This window comes from Notothenia rossii (genome assembly GCF_949606895.1).
Source record: "Notothenia rossii genome assembly, chromosome: 2".
NCBI classification, from domain to species: Eukaryota; Metazoa; Chordata; class Actinopteri; order Perciformes; family Nototheniidae; genus Notothenia; species Notothenia rossii.
The window spans coordinates 6,159,078-6,172,241 of record NC_136904.1 but is presented as its reverse complement, the minus strand read 5'-3'; the positions used below and the strand labels follow the sequence as shown (position 1 = coordinate 6,172,241).

The window sequence follows — 13,164 nt, the reverse complement described above, 5'->3', positions numbered from 1 at the left end:
CTCCACATGACAGCACACTTAATGATTACCATTGTGTAGCCATTTAACTGCAGCTGTTTGATCTAACCATGGTCAAACTAATTACCAAACCCTGATAAGACAAATAATCAACATTTAGTTTTCTACACTTTTTTTACAGTACAAGTAAACTTTTCTGGATTCTTAAAGCCTGGCAGCATTCGAGAGCAGGTCAATAGGCTTGAGAGAATAAGCTCTTTTCCCTTCACACTCCTCCATCTGAGTGGGCTGTATTTGGAGCTGAGATGGGAACCAACAGGCCAGCCTGCAGCATAACCACTTTAGCCGTTCTTAAAAGCTTATGGCGTGTGCTGAAATCTGACACTGTGCCGAGGGCATCTGCTCGCCTACAGGAGGACTCACCGTCAAAAAACTAATTAGACATTACAATGGCTCCCATTCACAGCTGCTGAGCCGGCTGCCCAACACACAGGTCGAGAGAAGATGTCAAAGCAATGGAGCTGAATGACTTGGAGGCACTGATCAATTGAGTCCTACAACCCAGAGATTAGTCAGCGTTTCCTATTCTATCGTCTGGAAGTCAGTTGTTTTTTGAAAGTATTTTTTGTTGCTGACGTGATAAAAAGGTCTGTGGTTAACACGAGAGATTTTTGTTCTACGACATAAAATACGTTGGTAAATACCCCACTGGTGAATACCCCACTGGTGAATACCCCACTGGTGAATACCCCACTGGTGAATACCCCACTGGTGAATACCCCACTGGTAAATACCCCACTGGTGAATACCCCACTGGTGAATACCACACTGGTGAATACCACACTGGTAAATACCCCACTGGTGAATACCACACTGGTAAATACCCCACTGGTGAATACCCCACTGGTAAATACCACACTGGTGAATACCCCACTGGTGAATACCACACTGGTGAATACCCCACTGGTGAATACCACACTGGTGAATACCACACTGGTAAATACCCCACCGGTGAATACCACACTGGTGAATACCCCACTGGTGAATACCCCACTGGTGAATACCACACTGGTGAATACCACACTGGTGAATACCACACTGGTGAATACCCCACTGGTGAATACCACACTGGTGAATACCACACTGGTAAATACCCCACCGGTGAATACCACACTGGTGAATACCCCACTGGTGAATACCACACTGGTGAATACCACACTGGTGAATACCACACTGGTAAATACCCCACCGGTAAATACCCCACCGGTGAATACAACACTGGTGAATACCCCACTGGTGAATACCACACTGGTGAATACCACACTGGTAAATACCCCACTGGTGAATACCACACTGGTAAATACCCCACCGGTGAATACCCCACCGGTGAATACCACACCGGTAAATACCCCACCGGTGAATACCCCACTGGTGAATACCACACTGGTGAATACCACACTGGTAAATACCCCACTGGTGAATACCCCACTGGTGAATACCCCACTGGTGAATACCACACTGGTGAATACCCCACTGGTGAATACCACACTGGTAAATACCCCACTGGTGAATACCACACTGGTAAATACCCCACTGGTGAATACCACACTGGTGAATACCACACTGGTGAATACCCCACTGGTGAATACCCCACTGTTGAATACCCCACTGGTGAATACCCCACTGGTGAATACCACACTGGTGAATACCACACTGGTGAATACCACACTGGTAAATACCACACTGGTGAATACCACACTGGTGAATACCCCACTGGTGAATACCACACTGGTGAATACCCCACTGGTGAATACCACACTGGTGAATACCACACTGGTGAATACCACACTGGTGAATACCACACTGGTGAATACCACACTGGTAAATACCACACTGGTGAATACCACACTGGTGAATACCCCACTGGTGAATACCACACTGGTGAATACCCCACTGGTGAATACCACACTGGTGAATACCCCACTGGTGAATACCCCACTGGTGAATACCACACTGGTAAATACCACACTGGTGAATACCACACTGGTGAATACCACACTGGTAAATACCACACTGGTGAATACCACACTGGTGAATACCCCACTGGTGAATACCACACTGGTGAATACCCCACTGGTGAATACCACACTGGTGAATACCCCACTGGTGAATACCCCACTGGTGAATATCCCACTGGTGAATACCACACTGGTGAATACCCCACTGGTGAATATAAAAAAAAAAAGGAAATTATCTTTCTGGACAAAGGTGTATCATTAACATTAGTTTGCCACATAGGTCATTGTTTGGAGAAGTCCCACTGACTTCTTGTGGAGGGAGCTCTTCAATTGGCTTTGATTGCTTTAACATTAACGATTATTGAACAATGCCTGCTCATTCAATAGCTCATTTCAATACCAAATCGTATCAGTGTTAGTGAGCCTATAAGCTGGCACCACCCTTTACCACGGTCTAATAATAAAGGTGATTTGCTGTCTAACGTCTTAGAGCAGGTACAGCATAACCCACTTTACTCAAGAGACTGTGTGTGTGTGTGTGTGTGTGTGTGTGTGTGTGTGTGTGTGTGTGTGTGTGTGTGTGTGTGTGTGTGTGTGTGTGTGTGTGTGTGTCAGAGACTTGTCTACATTGGGTATATCCCAGGTGTAAAGGTGTGTTATCGTTCAGGAGCAGGTAATAAATTAGGTATAGGTATTGGCATTACCCTTATTATTATATATTCATTTGTTATTAAAGAAAATATTGTTTCCGTCATAATTAGGATTGTTCAGCTACTGTATCTTGGCAAAGTGCCCATTCTTTGCTTTACTGCTTTGAAATCAATGTAAATAAAGCAGTGAAGTGGCAACAGGTTCCTCACTTTTTGCATGAGGGTCAGTGTCAGTAACATACTCTATTCTTTAAGTATTTATTTTTGACAAACTGTGAGCTGAAGAGAAACATGTGCCTTAATGCAGTTTCCATCATAACTCCACCCATGCCTACGGAGTATACTAAATAAACACCTGGTTTATTTAACTGTCAACCTGACTTAATACAATCTCCTATAACTATGTTCAGTGAGCAATTAGAACTCTTAAACTCTGTCCTATCCACATGAACAAGGGAAAAAACAGCTACAAGGCGTGAAAGTGTCCTTATAGCAGTAGCTTCAGACCACAAACACTGATGACTGATGAGGCTGGAAAAGGACGTGGACACCTAAAAAGGTCAGGAATGTTTTCGGTTGCATCTGTTATATGGCTACGCAGGTGACAAGGAAACTCTGGAAACTCATTTTGACAGTGTCTCCTTGTATGGGCTATTGGAGAAAGAATAATTTCCTGCTGTAATGTAGAGTCAAATGTATTTATTCAGGGAATGAGATGATTAATAGCATAGTCAAGACTCCTTCTTAATTTGGGGGACGTTCGTCAATTTTATACACATTAGAACTATTAACTTTATGCAGAAAGCAACGTATCAACTTCATATTTTGTGGTTCGTCGAACAGTCCGAGGTGAAGCTTTACTAAGACAGTGGTTACATTGGAATAGAAAAGAGGCCATGTTTCAGTTATTGGTTGGTTTGTCCAGAAAACAGATTCATCAAGAGGTCAAAGGAAACGACAATATGCTCTAGGTTTCTTAATTAAGGATAGTTCGTAAAGCTTGTATGAGAGCACGACCTTGACTACCATCTTCTGTTGGTTTCCTTTGCGTTACTTATTCAGATCACATTTGGTGAAGGCAACACTTGTCACTTTCATGTCACTGTGGAACAAGTACGTCTTTGTGTCTGTGTCTCACCACTGAAGACTTTCAATTCATGCCATTGTGGCCCTGACCAGAATATACAAGTTGGTCAGTGTCGTCAATTGGATCCTTAAAGAAAAGCAGCCAAATACCAGAAACCGAAAAAACACATGATTTTGTTCTAGACACCAAATATTTACCAAACTGCACTTTCGTTATTAAATCTTTACTTCTGTTTTTTCGTAAGTTAACTTTTTCAAATGTTGCAATAAGGTTCAAGCAAGATGCTGGATAAGCAAATGTATGTTGAAGGAAAAGTCAAGGACTGAAGTAGTTTCTATTCTGACTTTCTTTATAAATGAAACAGTTTTGTAGACAAGTGTTGGTCAATCAGATAAATGCATGTACACAATCCTGACTGATAAGAGTAAACTGTTATTTACAGTAGTGGAGACGGAGGATAGAGTAAAATACAATGTGAAGATAACTTTCCAAAAATGGTGTATTCTAGTCTCAAAACAATATCCAGTATTTGATGGATCTTTATTTGCACATCATTTTTTTGGCAAATGATTTTGTCCAAACCATCTCCCAACGACGACCTTAAGGTGCCATAAGAACAAGGACTACAAGTCCTCAAATACCAGTCTGCACCCTTCAATCAGATATTAGTTTTCCGGTATTGGACTTGGAGTCAATAAAGGTTCATTTTTAGTCTCTTTCTCACTTAACTTCACTGTGGGTAGGGCTGCTCAATTAATCGTATTTTAAAATCGCAATTACGATTTTGGCGTGCAACGATTACGGAAACAACGTCATCGAAATAAAACGAGCAGTCAGCCAATCAGATCATATGCCAGTACAAGCTCTAGCCAATCAAACTGCGTGCTTGTGTGTCCGGGGCGGGAGATTCATGTGATTGGTTGTTGGTCGAGTTTCAGACACGCCCACCGGCATGCTTCAACGCACGCTGCAGTGTGGACGCTGCGTCACCCACATTATTATTATTATTTTTTATTTTTTTATTTTTATTGTTATTCTTTTAATTGGTTTTTCAGTTGAATTATAATTAAAGTTCAGGGTAATCCATTTTTAAAAACATACTCTTTAATTCGTTTTCAATAAATTGATGTTTTCAAAGTAAATGGATAATCGTTTTTAATAATCGTGATATCAATTATTGACCCAAAAATAATCGATTATGATTTTTGCCATAATCGAGCAGCCCTCACTGTGGGACCAGCCTAGACAGGAGTCATAACGGAAAAGAGAGGCCAAAGGGTCCTGTGAGTGACAGGGCTGCGGGGGGGGGGTCCATTACTCAGACCAGCCTTCCTGGATTGTATTTCATAGCCTCAACGCTACCTGTAGCAACGTCCGGTTTAGCACTATGTTGTTAACCTTTGCAATCTGTAGTATTTAGGACATGACATCCCCTGTTAACAGTGTCTGGCTCACAGGAAGCTGCAGGAGTGTTGTGCAACATGCAGCATGTGTCAATTATATAGAGAAAGACAGGTTTACCGTGCAGCGACTCACTCAGGGTGACTCGTTATCTTACACATCAATCAAATGTCTGAAAGTTACCAATGATATCAACTACAAAGTCAATTGGACATTGCAGACCTCCGCAAAAGGCATTGTTTTTTTAGATGATGCTCTTTTCATGTGTACATGAACTTTAAGTAGTAATGTGGAATAGGTACAATAAAACCCTAATGTTTTAGCCTAATGTGGCGTCGACTCAAGTTGTTTTTTAATTTCTTGTGGGTGCGTCTTAATTCACACCCAAAAGATCCCTACTGGCTTAGACATTTCAGTATATAGATCCAGTGAAGTTAGCTATTAAAAGAGATCAATTATTGAGGATATCTGTGTAAGCTGCATACTTGTGTGTTTTTATAATTCGTTGTATTCATCTTAATGTATGTGTGTAAGAACTTTACAGAAGCAAGCAGAATAAGAGAAAATATGAGCCTTTTCCTCCGTGTGGTAAACGGGGAAACTAAATCTTAAACAGAACCAGACTGGAGCATCAACCCTCTCGTGTCTCAAAACATAACTTCCTTGACGAAGGTAATTAGAGAAGAGTTTAACATCAATTACATTTTCCATTTATTGAATAAAACAACACTGATTTTAGAAGTGTTTCCATGTGTCTATTACACCCAAAGACAATACGAGACATCACACTAAAAACACATATTCTTAACCATTTGGAAAACGTATCCACAAGACAATGCCCATCCCAAATGGGAATCTGTTCCATATGCTCAACACAGTTCCTTCATCTCACTTGCACTCAATTTCACAACCTCATTGACAAATAAAAGACATGTTGGTGTGATATACGAAGCCATCTGGTATTGGTTTTGGTTATAGTTGGCATTTTTCATGAAATGTACTTTTTCTACAAAGACAGCTGTTGTCTAGAGTGCCGCTAGACGTTTACTAGTCGGTGTGGAAAAACTATGAATGCAGCAACATCAAGCATGTAGCCAACTACCACCACGTCTTTCTCTTTTACTGCCTCAACAATCACAGCAGCTGTAAATCCACTGCCAGCCGACACGAACACACACCCAGTGAAGCCCACTTCAAGAGAAACTATAATAAGCCTCGGCTGACACAGAAGCACAGAAAGGGAACATGTGGGCCCTGAAATTGGTCTACTAAAGCAATGTATCTGTGCACACATTCAAACCGGTGTCAATGAGCTTTCCACAACATTGCATTTTACTGGGGGAGCGTCAGAGCAATTTAGCCTGCACACACGACTCCTAAAACAAGAAGACAACAGAAAAGAACAAATAGGCAGCTTCCAGCAGGGCACCGCTGCAGTTTGAAGAAGCTGCTGACGTGCGAGCAAACGGGCCAGGAATGTTTGTGCATTCCAGTGGAAGGGTACTCTCACCGGGAGGGAGGTAGCCAGGGAGAACACTTCACCTCTGCTTTACCTACCTACCGCCTCAAGACCACCACTCTATCCAACATCAAGAGTTCAAAAGGGAATCTGTTCCTCCTTTTTTTGTGAAATCATCTCCAAATAGAACAACAATTATTGCGCCAAATCATACCAATGCATCGTAAAGGAATACAAACACACAACCTCTACCAGCAGGATGAACAGAAGAAGAAGGAGGAAGAACATCTTGATCTTACTTTATGTAGGCTACAAAATAATTTCACCGCTCTGTGGAAAAAACAATTAGTGCGTCTCAGGGTAATAACAGAGAGCAATTCATTTCAATTCTACACTTAATGTTCCTTTTAATTAAAAACGAATTGCCTGCCAGCCTTCAACTTCAATAAACTTGTTCAACCTTTAGTTCCCCATTGGTTGCATGTTTTATTGAACCGCAATTAAATCCACTATCAAATTAGGTTTACAATAATCCCAAGCCAAGAACAAATCAAGTTTTATATGTGGAATTATTAACAAAGGGAAAATAGGAAAATGGTAAGGTTGGCAATAGACAGGCAAAACATTTTATAGATGTTGTCATCTCATCGTGTTCACAGATGTTCAAATCTTTTATTCTGTGAGGGGGACTGCTGAGAATTCCTTACTTTTAGGTAATCATAAAAGACATGTTAAGTCGCGCTAACTGCACAGGAATATCACATACTGGATTAACACCAGATTAGAGGATATAAATGGCTGCTACTTTTTTTGACAGCTGGTTTTTCTTGCCTTGCAAATACAAATCCCAAGAGGCCTGGCAGACAGCCAGATGATCAGCTGACTGCAACACACACACACACACACACACACACACACACACACACACACACACACACACACACACACACACACACACACACACACACACACACACACACACACACACACACACACACACACACACACACACACACACACACACACACACACACACACACACACACACACACACACACACACACACACACACACACACACACACACACACACTTTAGTATGACCTGAGGCCTCGGATACTAAGATGACGAACAAAAGGGAGACACATGTTATATATTGTTTATATACAAAGAGGATTGACTTAAAGATGTTGCGATTAAAAACTTCTCAAGCATGCTTGTCCCTTTTTTACTAAAATGTGTAATTGTATTCCTGAATGCTAAAATGCAATTCAATAGAAGAAATCATGCTTTTTCAGATTAAAGCCTTTTATATCGTTAGCCCGAATAAAACCTTGGTTTACTGTATTTACAAATATGACTTTAAACCTACGCTGTAGCTATTGTGCATGTGACAAAAAAGCACTTATTGTGTCGTAGCTCGCCTCTAATTCTGTGATGAATTCAACCCTCACGGCCCGTCCACACGGGAAGTTGTTGAAGTGAATGGGAAGAAGCGTTGATTCACTTTGAATGGGGTGACGTCACGCTTTGCCGAACTGCATTGTGTTTCCGTCGCTTCGAGTTGCTCGCTTCAAAAGTTGAGAAAGGTTCAACTTTTGAAGCTTCGACAGAAGCGTCAGCCAATCAGATCATATGACAGTACAAGCTCTCGCCAATCAAACCGCGTGCTTGTGTGTCTGGGGCGGGAGATTCATGTGATTGGTTGTTGGTCGAGTTTCAGACACGCCCACCGGCAAGCTTCAACGCACGCTGCCGTGTGGACGCTGCGTCACCCACATTATAGCCTGTGTGACTGCTTGTGATGAAAATGCTGTACTTGCTGATCTCCATATATTTATCCTGCAGTACACGAATGGATCAGAGTCCTAACACAGTGGAATGTTTTGACGTGGGATGTAGGCTGTTCAACACACAGCTGCAGAGAAAAGGCCTCGGCATCCCACAAGTGAGTTAAACATCAGCTTTAACCATCTGATGTTCCAGGAAAGTTGGGATACTATCAGTCGGAGCTCAGTGTAATCTGCTCTGCTTCCTATTTGCAGCGTCCGTCTACTATCTGCAGACCTCTCTGCTTTCAACACTGAGATCAATCATCCGTCATATTCTGAGCTGAGATCACTTATAGTCCTCTCCCTCATGTCATAGAAAGTCCATCAAACACTGAAAATAACCGGCTTGTTGACTCCATACACTGCATGCATATTGAACCAGAACTACAACAGGGCTGAGCTGATTACCTCTTATGCATCATTACAACTGGAAACCTGATCCCTTTGTTTTAAATGTACGACCACAGAAGGCAGAAACATGAGTCCCACAAGCAGATGGGCAAAGTCGGGATCATGATATCCTCCATGTTATGTTAAGCAAATATTAGACATAGAAGCATGCCAATCTAATTACAGTAAGGGGCTTATTGCTTATTTATCATATGCACAGTAGGGATGAAAGAGATTTGAAATGATGTTATGAAATACTACTTTCAGGACTCTAAAAGAAGATGTTCTCAGTTTGAAGTTTCTTTTATCTTTGTGACGCATTTTACCTTTGATGGTAAAACCACACACCTCTTTGCACCTTGCAACCAGTCATTCATTCAACTCCCAAAACCACACCAAACTCTGGCATCACTTTCTCCGCTGCCGGAGCCAAAGATCTGTCATCCAAAAGAGATCAACACTTTGGCAGCAAGAGGCATGCAGGTGCTCTGCTATCTTCCCTACTGAAGCGGCCCTATGATGTTCGGGTTTTTCCTGTAGTGTTCTTTCGGTGTTGGTGCATGTAAACGCTCTGCTAAGCATCAAATCCCTGCGTTCCCTGCAGAGGGAGTTTCTCTCTCTTTAGTTGTGCAGCTTTCTAAGTCTGTATTTGGGAGGCGATACATCTCTCTAGTCTCACTTTACACATTATCATATCCTCAAAGCTGACCTGTGGCAGAGCGGTGTTGAGTTGTCTCTGCAGGGAGTCTCTCTCGTGGCTGACTTCGTGCAGCTTGCCTTGCGTCAGGCCCAGATTCTCCTGCGTCTCTCTCAGAGTGTCCAGAAGACGATCCCTCTCCTCCAGCATGGACACCATCAGCGACTCAAAGTGACCTTCAGAGTCCGACTGCAGCGGGGAGCCCGAGCCCCGCCGCCCGCCGCCCCCCTCCGACTCGCTGATGGTGGGCATCACCTCGCACATCATCTGCAGCCAGGGATGGACAGGGAAAAGGATCAAAAGAGGAGAAGCACTTTAGAGTTGGAATAAAGGCATGAAGCAGTCAGGACAGAAAGTCGGTTAACTGCAACATTTCAGTATGAAAGCTAGGGCGGCAAATTAATCCACATCTTAAAGAAATTGGAATATGGACTAGCGCAATATTGAAATTGAAGAAAGCTCGATATTTATTTAAGGCTAAATAAAAACATTCTCGGACTTACTAAAACATATGTACAGTATTTTATAGTGGATTTGATTTTCGTTGACAGGTGGCTGAAAAATCGTCTCATATCAAATCCAAAATATCATCAAACCCTTTAACACAATGTCACATGTCGTGCAGCCCGAATTCATGTTCAATATTCAATTATGTAAAAGCCAGAACACAGATCTATAAAATGCCGGTATTACTCCCGTCCAAAGTTCAGTTTGTAACTTATTGGTTGGACTTTTCGTTCTTTCATTCTCCTCCCCAAAAGCTTAATAAAAAAGTGTCAGACTAAAAGATTGCTGTCGTAAACAAATAATCTCAGGGTATAAAGTTACACCGTTTTCCTTCAAATTACAAATACATTAAAAAGACAACCGTTCGAAATTCATTGGAGCTTAATTGTAAATTAAAGTGGTTTACAACCTGGGATTTAAAGTGGCTTATGTTCTAAAGCAGACCCCCCCTCTAGACAGATTTGAGATAACACAGAAGACAGAGGGCAAGTAAGGTGCATCGCTGGGGTGATTTTATCAGCATACTTTGCAGACACCAAAGCATTGGCTATTACGAAAGTGTGCTGACAAAGCAGAAGAGAACACTTACTGATGATTATTAATAATGGTTAACTAGAGTAGACGGTTGAGTTAACCTACATTGGTACCGTTATGAAATAACTGAGAGCTTGAAATCAATTAAGAAAGCTGTGTTTGTGTCTGGAGTTTGTTGAGTAATGTTGCATCTAACAACAGCTGCAGGAAGGTCTGCAGAATTAGAGCCACTCTCCACACCAAGGAGCTTAGGACCTGCAGACAGACTGCTAGACAAAAAGCCAAGAATCATGTGAGCTGGATTTAAAATACCTACAAGGAATAACGACTTATATATTAGAACAAGTGCAGTGGGGAACTCAGTGGGAGCCAGAGCAAGGCTACCATTTCATTTTAAGCAGCGCCTGAAATGCCAAAAGCCATTTGCTTTCAGAAACTGTTTTTCGGTTCAGTGCACCAACGCTTAACTGTATCTCACAAAAAGAGCTGGACCATACCTGATACACTCAAATGAACTAGATAGAAATCAAATGAACTAGATAGAAATCAAATGAACTAGATAGAAATCAAATGAACTAGATAGAAATCAAATTAACGAGATAGAAATCAAATTAACGAGATAGAAATCAACCTGTCATCCTTAATTAATTATCACAATGCATGTTTTAGATAGACCCTATTTCTGTGGAAGGAGGGAAATGTAACCTAATTTAAGAGTAATACAAATACAAACCATCACTGCATATCGAGGTCAGGCCATTCAGGCTCAACAATGTTTATGAGGGGGAGGGTCACACAGCATCCATGAGAGGGAGTGACAGATGGTGGGTCCAGTGTAACTCAGCACAGACATTATAACGTCAAAAGGTAAAGATGACAACCTCCGGAAGCTAAATAGATTTCAGCTTAAAACTCTCTAGCCAGGTGCATCTCTTTCCAATGGACGAGGATGTTAACTGAGAGGCAAATCTGGCCAAACTAGGACTAAAGGCTGCACCACTTGTGACTCAATGAGTAATTTGTGCAATTATGATTTTAAAATAATCAAATTCACTTTAGATTAGGTTGCAACATTCTGCAGTAATGGGTTTTTGAAATGCCAACAACTGAAGTACAGTTCTATCAGTGTTATCCACTATGATAAAATCAAGAAATATGATTGGTCACTTCTAATACAAACCCCCCACATCTGACACTTACCCACAGCCAGTCCATAGACACTATACATTACATTGATGCAAACTATGCAGAAAATACATTTCTATTTAATTAATGGCAGTCCTTCACGCCCCTCCGAAAATATTGCACATCTGTATACGAAGCTGCATCTTTAAATATCTGTAGTTTTTAACTTTTCGTAACAATACTGCACATACTTTTTTTCAATATTTCATGTAAATATTTCTCTATATTTTAAAAAAATGTCTACAATTGCTTTACTTTTTTGTTAATTGTCTTTCAATGTATCACTGTGTTTAGGTATGCACCATGTACACCAAGGCACATTCCTCGCATTTGTAAACCATACTTGGCAGTAAACATATTTCTGATTCAGATTTTTACTTTTGATTTCTATATTATCTGCCTAAAGATGTGAACCTCTCACCTTTGAAGAATGTAGTTATTCCAACAGCCTTTGTAATCCACGTTACTTTATGATGCCAAGTAAACGTCAACAAAGTCCAGGTACTCCAATCGTGTGTTAAAACCTTCACAAATATCCTTTAGTTTAGAATATAAAATCCATTTCCAGGCAGGGCTGTAATAAGGCTGTCAAAAAACGAGTCTTCTGGGTGAAAAAAAGAGGGGATAATTTCCTAAAGGCCTCAAAGAGAAACCCACATCAAGTGAGCAGAGGGGCAGTTTTCCAAGTTTGGCCGGCTAACCCAACGTTAGCAAGCTAGCATTAAGTAAGCTTGCATATCTAGATTTGGAAGTAAAGTGTCTTATTTTTGCTTTTCAAAACAAACGGACATTACGTTTAACCAGCTGGTAATAAGATATCACACCAGCTAGACATGTGATGGTACAGTAAGGTTAGGTGGAAACAGTTGTAGCCCGGCTAGCCTTAGCTAATTTGAAACAGAATTATTTGGGAGTTTAAAAGTCGACAGCTAGCCAATGTTAGCCACTAGCCAGCTAGGTAGCTAACGGTTGCTAGATTAAATGGACTAACTTCTAAAGATACTCTCTATTCCATATAAAAGTAGACAACATGGTAAAACATCTCATAGCTTTTATCTTACATTACCAAAAATATTGATTTAAAAATAGGTTTTAAAAGCTTTGCTAAAAGTGATTAATCTATCAAGTAGCTATGAAGTTAGCCACTGAGCCAACGTTAGCTTCCCGTCGCGTCACCACATCATCACAAACTTCCAGCTAACATTGAACCGTTAGCGATGCTTTGATCCGTTTGGAAAACCCCAAACCGCAAATAAAAACGTTATAATCCCTTCGTGTCCGTCCGAGTTGGTGGTGTTGTCTCGGTTATTTCCCCCAAAAAGGTCCTTGAGTCCGGTCCTTCCCTGTCGCCTCTTGCCTGCCAGCCTCGGCAGTCGGGACACTCTGAAGCTAGCTCTGTTAGCATTAGCCTGGAAGAGATACAGGTCTGCAACAGGAGGAAAAGGGA

The 13,164-nt window shown here is 41.4% G+C and overlaps 1 protein-coding gene across 18 annotated transcripts in view; it reads right to left on the bottom strand.

Annotated features, from left to right (window-relative positions):
* Positions 1-13,143, bottom strand: part of ppfia1 (PTPRF interacting protein alpha 1) — a 68,853-nt gene extending 55,710 nt beyond the window's left edge. For all 18 annotated transcript variants that reach the window (XM_079663076.1, XM_079663077.1, XM_079663065.1 and 15 more), the window contains exons 1-2: positions 12,139-13,143; positions 9,504-9,758 (exon numbers count right to left, since the gene is read on the bottom strand). In XM_079663076.1, the coding sequence (XP_079519202.1) occupies positions 9,504-9,758 (255 nt within the window). In that variant the 5' untranslated portion in view covers positions 12,139-13,143. The remainder of the gene's footprint in view (positions 1-9,503; positions 9,759-12,138) is intronic.
* Between the last annotated feature and the right edge of the window lie 21 nt (positions 13,144-13,164).